General features: G+C 46.9%; 4 protein-coding genes across 4 annotated transcripts; 2 read left to right on the top strand and 2 right to left on the bottom strand.

Moving 5' to 3' along the window:
* Positions 1-2514: 2514 nt before the first annotated feature.
* Positions 2515-3801, top strand: F4813DRAFT_382563 (uncharacterized protein; the record flags this gene model as incomplete). Its single annotated transcript, XM_049245821.1, has 2 exons — positions 2515-2867; positions 2925-3801. The coding sequence occupies 2 exons, from the start codon at positions 2515-2517 to the stop codon at positions 3799-3801; spliced, it is 1230 nt and encodes a 409-aa protein (XP_049096490.1).
* Positions 3802-4776: 975 nt separating this feature from the next.
* On the bottom strand, positions 4777-7462 carry F4813DRAFT_203112 (S-adenosyl-L-methionine-dependent methyltransferase). Its single transcript, XM_049239576.1, has 2 exons — positions 6639-7462; positions 4777-6552 (listed from the first exon to the last, which is right to left on the bottom strand). The coding sequence occupies exons 1-2, from the start codon at positions 6837-6839 to the stop codon at positions 4927-4929; spliced, it is 1827 nt and encodes a 608-aa protein (XP_049096489.1). The 5' UTR covers positions 6840-7462; the 3' UTR covers positions 4777-4926.
* A 1984-nt stretch (positions 7463-9446) lies between these two features.
* On the top strand, positions 9447-12176 carry F4813DRAFT_370221 (MFS general substrate transporter). Its single transcript, XM_049244500.1, has 7 exons — positions 9447-10101; positions 10174-10234; positions 10308-10487; positions 10561-10632; positions 10704-10969; positions 11059-11426; positions 11512-12176. Exons 1-7 carry the CDS (start codon positions 9686-9688, stop codon positions 11844-11846), a joined length of 1698 nt encoding a protein of 565 aa, XP_049096488.1. The 5' UTR covers positions 9447-9685; the 3' UTR covers positions 11847-12176.
* On the bottom strand, positions 12177-13848 carry F4813DRAFT_370217 (thioredoxin-like domain-containing protein). The gene is made up of 5 exons (XM_049244499.1): positions 13555-13848; positions 13398-13405; positions 13148-13339; positions 12705-13083; positions 12177-12604 (listed from the first exon to the last, which is right to left on the bottom strand). Exons 1-5 carry the CDS (start codon positions 13675-13677, stop codon positions 12182-12184), a joined length of 1125 nt encoding a protein of 374 aa, XP_049096487.1. The 5' UTR covers positions 13678-13848; the 3' UTR covers positions 12177-12181.
* Between the last annotated feature and the right edge of the window lie 584 nt (positions 13849-14432).

The following is a 14432-nucleotide window of genomic DNA, read 5'->3' as shown; positions in this document are numbered from 1 at the left end:
CTCGGTACGACGTCGCGCAGCGGCAGCTATTAATATATTTAGATATATTTATTGCATTTATTGCTTTGGCCTACAGAGAGACCTCGCGTTACCTGAATTCACCTGATGCTGATGCGGTGTGAACTATATTGTAGGCTATTATTGTACAATGCTGTCGGTGAAGCGCTGAATGGGACCTAGATATAATAGGAGTTATAGTTATTAGGTTAGGTAGTTATGGCCCCTATGTACGAATAATGCGCTTTGGCGCCAGGGAAAGATCAGCGTCTACAGAATCGATTGGCACGCAGACCAAGTTTTCCAGCCGCGCGCAACGACAAGGCGGCGACTTGATTTCCTCTTTTTATTATGTATGTACTTTTCAGCTCGCCTACCATGTCTAGCTTGGCGGGCCGGGCTGGGTTTAATACGATGAGTTCCCGTCGGGATGGTAAACAATAGCCGGCGTAACATCGTGTCCCGTCATCTTGGCGGGCCCTACGTCGTACTACGTAACTAAGTGGATGTGTTCGATGCTACTTGAATATATCAAGTTTTTCAACGTCCACGGATATGTGTGTAGGTATGCTCGCTCGTCTTGAAGGTTGGCACGTAACTCGTACATACCTAGGTTAGGTAGTTAAGAAAGAGCAGCAATAACAATAACAAACATTTGCCCCTTTACAGTAAGGGGGATATTAGGCATCTATGTACATACATACTCCTTGCCGAGGCTGATGCATATAGTAAGCAAAGCATTATGTAAATAATACGTGGGTGGATAAGGAGGTTGGCAAGTTCCAAATTGTGGCATCAAATTCCCTAGGTATTTCGAATAACCTTTGGTAAAGGGGTTGTTATGTACTATCTATGTAAATGCTGCCAGGTACCTTCCTTAATACCCTAGGTTAATACCCTATGTAATATTTACCTACCAATAGCGGTAGCATCCGGTCTCTAGGACCAATGGAATAACCATGAACAAGTTTATACTTTACTATGACCCACATTAGTGCGTTTCAGATCCCACTCGATCTTAATGATATATGTAAAAAATATATTAATGATAAAATATACATAAGTACCTAGGTACCAACTCACTTCATACATACCTGGCAGAACTGGTTTTCCTTCTTACATAGTACATATTAAGGGGGAAATGATCAGCGACATCTTGTCGTCATCCCACTAAAAGTAGCCCTGCAATTCTAGCCCGCTTCAATTCTCGACAAGGCGGAAGAACAAGACAATTGCCAGGGAATATGGAAACTAATATAGAAACCAAACGAAACTTGATCCCGGCTAGTCTAGTTAATCGATCCCAGGCCCTATCGATTCCTCCATAATACATACATACATACATAGGTATGTATTCATTCATCAAGAAGAAAAAAAAAGGAGCTGGGCTGAGATAAACGAGATGAGCGAGATGAACAAGATGAACAAGATGGGGACCCTCTGTTTCGAAATACGTACAACTCTTTAATCACGCATTGCAATAGGGGAATATGTAGGTCTTATGTTGTTTCTCACCACCGCCAATTACCTACCTACATATTCCGTACAAACGTACCTACTTACTTACATATGTATGTAGGTTTTTATATTGCAAAAGAGGGGAAGACCCTTACCGGAAGTACATATCTTTGCTTGGATTTAGAGAGAGAGAGAGAGAGAGATACCTCTTCTCCCGGCTCAAATCTCAAATCCTCGAATTTCTGGTTTCTCTCTCGGTCGTTTTGGGGCGGATTTGCCGCTAGTCCTGCCATTCCCCTGCATGACGAATCGACGAATAACTTCGCGCCAACCGTTCTCTGCTTAGCTTTGCAGGCGTGTGGCATGGGGATGACTGACCTATCATGTAATGTCTTCCAACCCAGACCAAGCCCAGCCAGCCCAGCTTGACCTACCAAAATCCACCAAAGCCCACCAACCCCTTTCTAAATCTCCACCTTCACGTTAACCTACCTTGCCTACCATGGCATGTCTGAATTACACCTGCATAAGGTGCCGAAGCTACTATCAGAGCTACTATCAGATGGTTTTTATTTTCTTGCCGAGCCGGCCTGGCTACCCTGCTACCACACCACCATACCCTACCGCCCCATAGGCTGAAAGATCGTGGTCCACTAATTAATATACATACGAGCCTCCTCAGTAGTCTTCTAATTTTTCTTCTCTCCCTCTCTCCGCCTCTTCACCTTCTATCCGTTGTCTTGGGTATTAGCCATTCGCTCATTTGCTTGTCGCGATTCACTCTTTCAGAGCTCCGCCGGCTGAGTCTACCGTTCATTTACCAAACAAATCTTTTGTTTGTTCCTTCTTTCTTGGACTGGTCCGCCCCTATCAGCGCTCAAGTCGAGGCTTCAAATCACTGCCCACAGACTACTCCGTCAGACAATCCTTATTAAGGGCTTGGTCCGGTGTTAGCATTTAAAGAATATCATTCCCTGAAACAAAAAGTTCTAGGCACTACAATCAGTTGCCCATCGCAATAGAACAAATACTTTGAGGCATACGAAAAGGGAAGCAAACATGAAGTACGCAACTGTTGGTGCTTTAGCCTCCGTGGCCGCCACGGCTGCGGCACAGAAGACGGACTCGACCTTTGCCGTCCTCCATTTTACCGGCCAGCACAACTTCTTGACCGAGGGTCCTATAGATCCCGTCGTCAACCCTGGAACGCAAGCAACCCATTATCATAGTATCATGGGAGGTAGCAACTTTGGCATTTCTACCAGGGGTGACGATCTCTTAAGTTCGGAGTGTACTACGACTACTATCAAGAATGACAAGAGCAACTACTGGGTTCCATCTCTCTTCTTCCAAGATCCCAAGGATGGCACCTTCGAAAAGGTCCCCCTGTTTTACATGAATGTGTACTACTTGTATGTTCTCATTATAGCTTTTATAAGCGGGATTGTATTTATCTAACAAATGTTTAGCTTCGAGCCCACCAACAGCAGTATTGAGCCGTTCCCGGTTGGGTTGAAGATGTTGAGTGGTGATACTAAAGCCAGAGATCCTCCCAAATTCGGAGGTGGAAGCAATGTTGACCCTACCAGGGGCCCAATCCAGCCAGTTCAATGGACTTGCCCTAGACAGAGCTACAATCCTCCGTCCTACCCCGTGGATTCTGATGGAACCATGGCCGGTCTTCAGGACCCCCAAAACCAGGGCGCAGGTGCGGGTTTCCCCCTTTACGACTGCGACGGCACCTACTCTCCCCTCCGTCAGGACATCCACTTCCCTTCGTGCTACAACCCGGAAGCTGGTCTTGATGACTACAAGAACAACATGGCATGGCCCACTCCCGAGAACGGACTACTGAACTGCCCCGCCGGATGGATTCACGTCCCTCACCTCTTCTATGAGGTCTACTGGGATACTCCCTCGTTCAAGGATAGGTGGACCCCTGATGGAAAGACCCAGCCTTTCGTTCTGTCCAACGGTGATGCTACCGGTTACAGCTCGCACGGTGACTTTATCTCCGGTTGGGACCAGGACACCCTCAAGACTATTATCGACACTTGCAATGTTGGTACTCTCGGTATGGAGCACTGCCCTAGTATTCCCGGCGGTGTCAACGACAGGCAGGATTGCACAATCAAGCCTGCTGTCGGTACCATGGTGAAGGCCTCGCAGTCTCTTAAGTCCCTCCCGCTCGACTGCCCGGTTACTGGCTGGGGCAAGGGTTCTTCTAGCCACTCTGACTCTTCGTCTGAGCAGTCTGCCACTTCGAGCGTGAGTAACTCCCGGTCCTATTTACTCTCTTTTCCAATTTGTCTCGGTGCCTTCTTCTGCTTCTTGAACATGACCTAGGACTCCGAATACGGACCAATTAATATGAATATTGTTACTAACTGGATGCCATAGTACGAGGCAAGCAGCGCCGACCAGAAATCTTCTGCGCAATCTGTCCCTGCCGGAAATGCCTTCGTCGAGCGACCTAGCTCACCCACCGTGCCCGCAGCACCTGTCGTCACCCCCACAGCAGAATCGTCCGGGGAAAGCAATTCCAATGTTGACACCGTCTGGGATGTCGTATACGTCACCGAGACTACCACTGTGCAGCCCGAAGCCACTCCTGTTGTCCGCAGACGCCGTGCTCCCCTACACAGCCACGGCCACATCAAGCGTCACCAGCACAACGTGCACGGCCGCCGATGAGCAGCTGCGCGAGTGACCAACCAAACTAGTCAACTATTTGATTCTATATCCATACACGATTTTCTAGGGATTGCGTGGCGCTGTCGAGGGTCGGTCGCATCATAGAGGATCCATGGGAGGGCATGTGACATCGGGACGTTTTTGATTTGCTATCATTCTTGGATATTGTATGGTGGGAAAAGCCCGCGAGACATAGAAAATTCTAGCGACACCTCGCTGTCGATACCTTGGTCGGGAGCGCACTTAAAATTAGGCGATGTACGGGTCACATTTAGAGGATACGTAGCTTGCGCTCACCTTCACTTCTTGATGTAGCATATTCTATACAACTTGTGAACATGATTGTTCGATTTTGACTATACATTTGCATAGAATAGATCTAACTCAGTACTTCCAGCAATTCATATATGGTCGGTAGTTTGTGTGATTGATATTCCCTTTTGTCCCGAGCTATGCTCGTCGTAGTTCAATTGAGACGCCAAGGAGAACTGATATCTGAATGTAAGCTAGAGAATCCATAAATATGTATACCAAGATTCCTATAGCCTAGGTAAGTATATCAACTACAGTTATACAGAAGTTAAATATCGTAGATATACTCGTGACATTGGACTATTGAGCATATTCATCAAGGCATTGACATGTATGAGATATATAATTAAATGTATTTCGTGATAGCAACATATCCTAGCCGAGGTCTTGTAGCGGTTTATTCTGTTTATTTTCAAGTTATAGAACAAATTGGGTATTGTCCTTCGAAATGGTATCATGTATATATCAATCATCAAAACCATTCCACTCCCCCTCATCAGAATCGCTTTGGCTGCTATCGTCGCTGCTCAAGTCGCTTGCAGTTTCAGAATCCATATCATAGTCTTCTTCTCCCTCATCCCCATCCCCATCATCATCCTCTTCTTTCTCTCTGTCGCCCGTGTCATGCTGAATGCCATCAGCTCGTACAGATTGATCGGTCCTCTTAGCACTCCCCGTAGAAACAGGGCCATACCCCGGCTTAAACGTCGGCATACCCATGCTGTCTCTAATAATGCGGCCACTATCATCGCGAATATAAGGACCATCGCCATCCTCGAAAGCAGATTTCACATCGCGGACAAAGCCAGCGACGAAGAATCCCATAACACCCCGCCCATCGTCTTTATAAGATCTGATACACGCCTCGGCAACCTCGGAATTTCCGTCGCTCGCTTCAACCGATCCCCGAACCGGCCACTCGCGTAGACCTCGGACCTGCTGGTCTCGTCGTAGTATGCGCCAGCCCCTTTCCTTGGCAACATCGGATTGCAGAGCTTTCAGGACAACTTGCTCGTTCTCTTGGGCGTGGATCGAGCAAGTTGAATAAGTGATCTTCTTTGCAGCAGGGAATTTGAAGGCGTGGAGCAGCAGAATAAGTTGGAATGATGATAGCGCTTCTAAGCGTGCCTCTAACTCCTTTTCGGAGATAACTACCGTTTCCTTCCCATCGTCATCGACCATGATCGGCTGTGCTGTGGTCTTACTAGCCTCAGAGTCATCGCGCTTCCGCTTACGATTTGTGCTAGGAAGCGGCTTTTTGAACGCGCCTGGGACGTCAGGGAGGTATATCGCGGGCATTTCATCTCTGCCAACTATACCACTACCAGAACAACTAGGATCCAGAAGCAAGCAACCAACGTTTGCGAACAGTTCGGAATTCGGATCGACCCTGAGGAAGTCCTGGCCGAAGCTCATTCTCGTGATTTCCTTGGCACCAGCTAGCCTTACCATCTTTTCTAGGGTCCGCGAACGCTTTGGGTCTTTCTCAAATGCATATACGGTCTGAGTACACTCCTCCTTCTCTGGGACCCGAGAATGTACGATAGCTGCAAGATGGGTTGTTTTATTCCCGGGGGCCGAACAAGAGTCAATGACGTCGCCATCTTCAGCGCGAGGGTCCAGTAGATATGCGGGAAAGCAAGAAGCTTTGTCCTGCAATATTATGGCCCCAGAAGTATATGCTACCGTCTTGGTGATCTCAAAGCTAAGGGGTATAGCTACCAGGTTTGGGATATGCTCGTCGACATATAGGAATTTCCCAGGGGCAGCCGTGACTTCACCAACGCTGAGAACCCTAGTGAAAGCCACAAAAGTGGTTACTAACTGTTCCTCAATGGTAGTCTTCAAGACATTCACACGCACCCATCGTGGATAAGCGGCTGCCCCGCCCAAGAATTCGGAGGTTACTTGCTCCTTAAGGGCTTCAACAGACCCAGCTTTCCTCCGTAGGCGTGCCCTAGTGAACTCGGCATTCAAACGCGCCTTATGACGCTCAATTGAGGCCCTGAGACCGTGACTGGCAGGAAGCGCAATACCTTTCTTAGATAGTACGAAATCATGGACGAGCAGTAGAGCCAGAAAGGGGCTAAGCTACGTATCCCTGGGAAGTTAGCAAGGCTGGGGGCGAGAGGCTAGGAGTTTTCCTATTGAATAGCTTCTGAGGTAAGGGTGCTCACCTTGCGCTCGTGACGTAAAAGGTCCGAATTATCAATAACTTCTTTCAGTACGGGACTCCATTTGCAAGTCTCCAACGCCAGGGCGTAGACTTGCTGCTGGGGAGACTTTAGGTCCTTCTTCCCAAAGATGCGAGTTTTCAAGTTGCCGCCAGTAGATGGCGTTGCCGATAGTATATCGGCTGTCTCATGATACAGAGACATTGTTCCCGGGGCATGTTCAGCCGCATGCTCGGGGGTTCAGGACGTTGGTCGTACCGTATGTCTTGCATAAGGAGTTGTAGGAGCGAAGGTTCGCGACGTGCAACTCAACATGCAAAATATTGGGGTCAGGATCTTTAATCGATAAGGAAATTTATATGTAGGTATGTACATAGTATCGTGCAACGACTCGGCAATCTACTACGTACGCGCTAAAGATACCTGAGCACCCAGATATAAGGTTAGGTTAGGTAATGTTGTAACTACCTATGTACATGTACCTACAAATTTAACTTTCTAAAGCTAGGTACCAGGTAGGTAGCTTGTATTACTAGCCACATCTGATAACTGGTACCTAGGTACCCTGCGGCCCTGCGGCTGATTTGCCATCTTTAAATGTTCAATTGCTTTCCAGGTTGATTGTGCAAGTTACCTCATACACTGCACATTTCCACCAACATTAAAATGTAAGAGTAAGATCTCCGAACTATTGTTTAGGTCATGGATGAATACGAGACATAGGTATCTAACTATTACCGCCACTCTTCATTTTATCGAGAGCATTTCACCTAGGCAACTTCGATAATTCATTTTTCTAAACGCTCGGAAGGGGCGTCGTATGTTTTATATGCTCCAGGATCGAGATCCTGCGTCCATATATGAGTTCGAGATGGCCTTTGACCTTCTCCAAATCCCTCATCCGGAGTCTTGGCGGCAAGTTAGTTCAACAGTTTCGATCGTTATCCGGACTAAATTGTGAGATTAGGTACGTATAGGTAGTTATCCCACGCAGCTACACAATAGTGTGTACTTTTGTGTGATGAGCCTTGCAGGTTGGGCGCCGTAAGCGGAATGGTCGACCGCATTGTCAATCAGACGCAGCCATGTGCCCTCCCGAAAACCAGATCCAGTGAAGAAATCGGAACGGGCTTTTACAACGTTGCGAATCAAACGAGGTCGTATCCTATGAGTATCTAAACATGCTCGGACATCATGTCACTCCGATATTCATCACGGACCCGAAATAACAACTCGAAACTTGTAAACGAATTTCTCAGCTCGGTGGTGTGAATTGCTATTTGTTATAATCATCTCGATCTTATCAACCTTCTGACATGCAACTAAATAAGTCAGTGACGTGTACTTCAACCAATCAATATACAAATAAGGCTCAAGTTTGCATATGTGCAGATGAGATGGGCGGAGATGGCGGAGGGTCGGTCAGCCAAGTCCGCATCTACTAACAAGATCACCATCGTGCCCAACAGTTCGTTACGCAGGCATCTTCTTTATTGAGAGGCAAGTCGGATGGTCGGGGCTTTGATGATACCGTCTTCATAAGACTCCAAAGGTCCCAGGGATCCTTCGTAAGCCTGATAGGGCCACGCGATCGAAGGAGCGCCACGCAGCTGCGATTCCTGTTTAGATCCCCTCTAACCTTGGCTTCGGTAGGTTTACTTTCTCTCAATATTACAGAAATACAGCCCCGAGGGCTGCATATGATATGGATTTGCGCCATCCTATTGATTGGTGTGGTATAAGTCACACACTCTCGGAAAGGAGACGGGTTTCGCGACCAACACAATCGTACGGCTACATATGCGTCCTAATCGAATCCCGTCCTGTACGTCCTGTGCGTCCTATCAGTGCGGTATAACAAGCAAACACTATAATTTCACGAGTCATAAACACCTAAAAAGGGGAGAAATTGGATATGCCTAGCTTCGCTAGAGTTATTTTAGAGGTGATTGATCAAATCGTGAAATCTAATGCTTAAAACAGGCCCTTACACACTACCAACGGACATATTGACGGATATCAGTATGTAAATAAATATATAGTCGGATCGGGTCTGGAATAAGCCCCGTATCATCACAACTGTCTAAACATCCAAACCTGTAAAGGTCCCACAGTCCCGGCCTGACGGGACTGATTAGACGTTGATCAAGGTTAAGAATCCATGCGGTTTGCAAATATTGACGTTGCTTACCCCGGCAGGTCCCGTTTGGTAGGTGTCATTTGGTAACAGTACTACATCTAGAACCTTGAAGGATGTAACAATGGGACTCCGGAGCTTATGTCATGGATATGAGAATCTGGATATGAGAATCTGGATATGAGAATCTGGATATGAGAATCAAACATACCTCCAACACCAACACCAACACCAACATCAACTACGATGCAGAATCGATGACATGGTGTGTTATCACTCGGGCTCAACAGGGACGGAGAAAGCTTAGGTAGGTAGGCAAGCTCGAAAATAGACCAAAGGTTTAGTTCCTCAGCTGAATCACATTGGATGTAGCATTCCAAACGAACCTCACATAAATCACTACCTTTCACATTAAATCAATACCTTTATCAATACCTTTATTCAGCAGACTCGATCTGTAGGGACCGAGCAGCGAGATCCATACCGGATGTGTTACACCAGACGGTATCCATAAGTACCTAAATCCGTGTCTAAACAAAGAATTTGAACTGCATCTACGTAAGGTAGTGTGTAAATATTTCCCCAGCGGGACCTATATATTACTTTAATAGCTCTTCCGCAGGGACTTCCTTGCCTGATCCCTTTGGTCTGGAATTTATCATATACAATTTATCATATACAATTTATCATATACAATATACATACATCCATACTTACATCCATTAGGTACTTGCATACATATTTACATAGGTACCTACCTACTTACACACCTCTACCTTATAGATAATAAGCCTCTTCTACTCCTAGGTACCCCCTCAGGACATAAAAATAAAAATAAAGATATTTTGTAGGTTGAGTACAGCTTCCCATATCCAGTCTCGCTCTCATACGAAACCACCACGACTTGTCCATCATGTCGTCGTCGCCCGAATCGTCTTCGGACGAGTCGTCCGCCACCATAACGGAAGAACAACCTCCTCGGCATGATGTGGAAGCACAGACACCAAACGAGAAGCTATCATACTGGCATCGCCAGTTCGATCTGCCCGGCGTTACTCCCGCGGTGATGGAGTGGAAATACAGGGGAAGCGGGACGACGGACGACCCTTTCATAGTCGACTTCCTCCCCGACGACCCCAAGAATCCGGTGAAATTTTCTACGGCGAAGAAATGGGGTATCACGGCTTTACAGGCCATCGCCGTGCTTGCAGTCACGTTTGTCTCGACGGCTTATTCGGGGGGTATCGGTGAGGTTGTTCGCGAATTTAGGGTCGACGAGGAAATCGCTATTCTGGGTATCTCGCTTTTTGTCCTCGGATTTGCTGTAGGGTATGTATCAGGTTATATTGCCCTCATCCTCATTGCCTCGGGGTTATTATCATACTGACTTGTTATTTATAGGCCGCTGTTATGGGCTCCGTTGTCTGAGATGTACGGTAGACAATTGCTATTCTTCATTACGGTGAGTTTAATACTTGTTCCAGATCCCCTTTACCGGATAGCTATGAACAATTACTCACACTAAATTTTTATAGTATGGATGCTTAACCGCGTTCAACGCCGGCGCGGCGGGAGCCCCAAATATTCAGGCCCTTATTATTCTCCGCTTCTTCGCTGGTACCATCGGAAGTTCGCCCCTGACTAACTCTGGCGGAGTCATCGCCGACATGTTCACCGCTAAGGACAGAGGTTTGGCTACTGCTATATTTGCTACCGTATGTTATTCACCCAATCTAGAACCACAGCTATACCATAACTGTACGAAAACTAATCCTCATTATTCTCTAGGCTCCTTTCCTCGGTCCATCCATTGGCCCAATCGCTGGTGGTTTCCTCGGCACAGCAGGAGGATGGCGATGGGTACGTAACCAACCATTCAACCACCTATTCCCCCTAAGTAAACATCTACTAATTCCTCATTCATGTAATAGGTTGAAGGTCTAATGGCATGCTTCACCGGCCTCCTGTGGTTTATCTGCACCTTCCTCGTCCCTGAGACATACGCGCCCATCCTCCTCCGCAGACGAGCAGAGAAGTTATCAGAGATGACTGGAAAGGTTTACGTGTCCAAGCTCGATGCCGGCAAGCCCAAGAAGACCGTTGGTCAGGAGTTCAAGATTGCCCTGTCTCGTCCCTGGATCCTACTCTTCCGCGAACCAATCGTTCTTCTTACTTCGCTTTATATGGCTATCGTGTAGTATGTACCCCCCCCCCCCCCGGCCGAAATATTCCTGTCCAATGCGTAATTACGAAATAATATAAGATAATGCTAACCCCTATTTTCAGCGGAACTCTATACATGATGTTCGCCGCCTTCCCAATCGTCTACCAGCAGAATCGTGGGTGGTCCGCAGGTGTCGGCGGTTTAGCTTTCCTGGGTATCGCTGTCGGTATGCTAGTCGCGGTCTCGTACAGCATCTGGGACAATACACGATACGCGAAGACCATGGCAGCTCATGGAGGGAATGCCCCGGCCGAAGCGAGGTTGCCGCCCGCTCTACTCGGCTCTATCCTGTTACCCGTCGGGTTATTCTGGTTCGCGTGGACTTGCGGTCCTAACGTCCACTGGATCGTATCCATCATCGCATCTGGTTTCTTTGCTACCGGGCTAGTCCTTGTCTTCCTCAGCTTGATGAACTATATGATCGACTCATGTAAGTCCTAAAACCCCTGGTCATTACAAAACACCAAAACACCAAAACAAAACATATTTCAAGGACATATCTAACACAGAAGCAGATGTCATCTACGCCGCCTCTGTCCTAGCCGCGAACTCCGTCCTCCGATCCATCTTCGGCGCCGCGTTCCCGCTATTCACGACGGCCATGTACAACAACCTGGGGATCCACTGGGCGAGCTCCATCCCCGCGTTCCTCGCCCTCGCGTGTCTACCCTTCCCGTTCCTCTTCTACAAGTATGGCAAGAGTATTCGCATGAAGTGCAAGTTCGCCGCCGAGGCCGCCAAGGTCCTCGAGAAGATGCGCACGAGAAACGACCACAGCGTCCCACCGGGTCCGCCAGGTTCGCCGGTGAAGCCCGAGAAGTTGGAGAAGTCGGCTGAGGAGTCGAATTGAGAGAAAAGAGGTGATTTGAGTTAATGCATTTCATACACATCTAAGCAATAGTATCATGGGGCGAACGAGATGGGTTAGACTGCTAATGCATATCATATGATTTTGGAAAAAAAAAAAAAAAAAAAAAAAAAGTAAAGTCATTTTAGGCATGCTATACACATGGCAGTAGTTTATCGTCTATCGTCGCGCAGCGTTTGGATAGAATAGGGCGTTCTCGAGGAATAAGGATAATTTAACTAGGCCACGACGACATGTCGAATAGAGCCCTGGTAGCTAAGAGATTTGGCCATATAGTTAATTACAAACCTCTACTTTGACCAGTAGTATGAATCATCTTAGAGCTCATCGCGACCCGCAATCTTGATTTTGACACCTGGTATCTTTCTCATGGATATCTTTTGCGTAGCTTTGATCCGCCCGCCTAGGTCATCATACGTAGTTGTCACGCCGGGTGGCGTCCAGGGCTTGATACGCCCTTGCCAGACATCTAGACCCCAGCCTTGGACCTCACTCGAGGTCCACCCCTTGCCCTTGGGGTAAGGGTAGATCCTATCCTTCGAAAGCTGGTGGACCGCACCGGCCGGGAGCACATTTGGATCAAGACCGAGCTTTGCAGGTAGATCGGGAAACTCGTAGGGATCGACGGTGACCATAGTTAGGCTCTTATAGTTACCGCGAGCCATCTTGTTTAAGTCTTTTCGTATCCCAGCACGCTCTACCTCCGTAGCAGCAAAGACGTAGACCATTGACCATCCACGCTACATCGTTTTTAGTAGGCTTTGACTATTTCGAGTTGAATTATAGATATAATCATATCATTGGCAGATACACGAAGGGATGGTTCTGAAATAAACTCACATCGAGGAACCGCTGGTGGTTATGTGGTAGAAGCTCTCCTATGACTGGTCGCGAGGCTTCTTTTACGAAAGCCTCGAGTGCGGTAGTATCTGAAAGGCTGTTAAAGTCATGTGTATCACCGTCGACTGGCTTATAGCATTTAACGGCCGGCGCGGTTACTTTCTCTGCCTCTAGAGCATCGTCATCGGTAGCCACTCCGAACGTGAATTCTTCGTGGTACCGACCCGCCACATTGGCGAAAGCGGCCTTGGATGCCTCATCATCCGTACTGAGGTAGACGATGAATACTGTCTCGTCTGCCTTTCTGAAATCCTCTAACGACGCAGCATTAACATCTGAAATAACGGGGCGCTGTACGCGGTCAGCCCAAGCGAGAAGACTGCGAGTCGTTAGTTGACTTCTGCTTATTATACGCAGACTCAAATCCCAAGGAATTCACGAACGCTGACGCTCTTCGAGGGCCTGCGTATACCGATACGAGTTTTCCTTTGCTAAACAATTTCACAGTTGTAGATGAAGAGATACCATGTGAAGCGCATATGGCGGCATTCGCCGTACAGTCGATACTGACAAACGACACTTTCGCCTCGGGAAGCGTCAGCGACCATTCCGTCTCTAAATGTTCAGTCCTCTTACTTTACTCATATTGTATTAGCACTCGACGTGAACTAGAAGGATTGAGAGAGTACTAACTCCAAAGGCTATATCATAGATAAATGTCAGATTCCGCTTAACTCAGAATATGTTTTTCCTCGGTAGAAAGACCCACATTTATAACTATTTAAATGTTAGTTTTATGCCGTAAGATAATCGAGCCAGGCCAGACTACTCTTCACTTACAAGCGACTACAGTTGCTGCTTCGTTATTATTGAGCATAGATTCAAGATCAGACTCTGAGAGATGTTCCCATGTATGTGCGATGCTGAAGAATAGTGTATAAACACACAGCAGAATGGTCGCGAGTCGCGACATGATTGCTAGTTGCTCGCCAGATTTAAAGGGTCACTAGGCGACAATTTCGAACATCAATACTCACATGAAAGAATTGTGAATAGGAAATGAAACAAGATGTATCATATTGGAGCTCTCCTAAAGTCATTAGCTACAGGTGTTGAGGTAGTAGTTTAGTCTCGACTAGTTCTTAATGTATGGAGTTATATTGGATAAGGGACTCTTAGTCGATTCAGCTGACGGTCCGTTTAACACTGTTAAGCCGGCCATATCTTAGCGTTAGGTACCGTATAGGGGTTTCGTGTTAAAAGGCTATGGCATCTTATAAGACATCAGGTTCACGAATCTTAGGTAAGAGGTACGAAAGGGGTAAAAGCAATGGTATGGAAGCTGTGGAGTTTTATGAAAAGAATTCTGGAGATTGTTTTATTTAATACTTTATTTTTAATATCACTAACATGTAAGAATCAAACGAAACTGGCTATATGGCTTATAGACAACCATAGGTTTTAAAGAATGAACGAAAAGAAAATAGTAAATATAACTACCTAACCTAGAGTAATAGAACGGAAACACACAGTAGAGATAGGATGAATTCAAGTTACCCAAGAATCCGGATGATAGGGTACGGTGGCTTGGTTATTAAACATGGACACACAAGCACGATGCTTGCCTGAGTCTTGAGGGACACATCTAAACGCCCGAAACAACTGAAATCTGCCTGAATCGTGTGACGTTACTTACAGGGAAACAGAACACAGCCGCGAATGCGTTAC

This window comes from Daldinia decipiens (genome assembly GCF_022478715.1).
Source record: "Daldinia decipiens strain CBS 113046 unplaced genomic scaffold F4813scaffold_36, whole genome shotgun sequence".
NCBI classification, from domain to species: domain Eukaryota; kingdom Fungi; phylum Ascomycota; class Sordariomycetes; order Xylariales; family Hypoxylaceae; genus Daldinia; species Daldinia decipiens.
This window is presented reverse-complemented; position numbering and strand designations above follow the sequence as displayed.

Bases quoted from the DNA above. Each gene is read 5' to 3' on its own strand.
- F4813DRAFT_370221 (XM_049244500.1), top strand. From the start codon at position 9,686: ATGTCGTCGTCGCCCGAATCGTCTTCGGACGAGTCGTCCGCCACCATA. The intron at 10,970-11,058 runs GTATGTACCCCC...CCCTATTTTCAG, and splicing joins CTTTATATGGCTATCGTGTA to CGGAACTCTATACATGATGT. The intron at 11,427-11,511 runs GTAAGTCCTAAA...ACACAGAAGCAG, and splicing joins GAACTATATGATCGACTCAT to ATGTCATCTACGCCGCCTCT.
- F4813DRAFT_203112 (XM_049239576.1), bottom strand. From the start codon at position 6,839: ATGTCTCTGTATCATGAGACAGCCGATATACTATCGGCAACGCCATCT. The intron at 6,553-6,638 runs GTGAGCACCCTT...AGGGATACGTAG, and splicing joins TTTTACGTCACGAGCGCAAG to CTTAGCCCCTTTCTGGCTCT.
- F4813DRAFT_370217 (XM_049244499.1), bottom strand. From the start codon at position 13,677: ATGTCGCGACTCGCGACCATTCTGCTGTGTGTTTATACACTATTCTTC. The intron at 13,084-13,147 runs GTTCGTGAATTC...AACGACTCGCAG, and splicing joins GGCCCTCGAAGAGCGTCAGC to TCTTCTCGCTTGGGCTGACC. The intron at 12,605-12,704 runs GTGAGTTTATTT...AAAACGATGTAG, and splicing joins ACCACCAGCGGTTCCTCGAT to CGTGGATGGTCAATGGTCTA.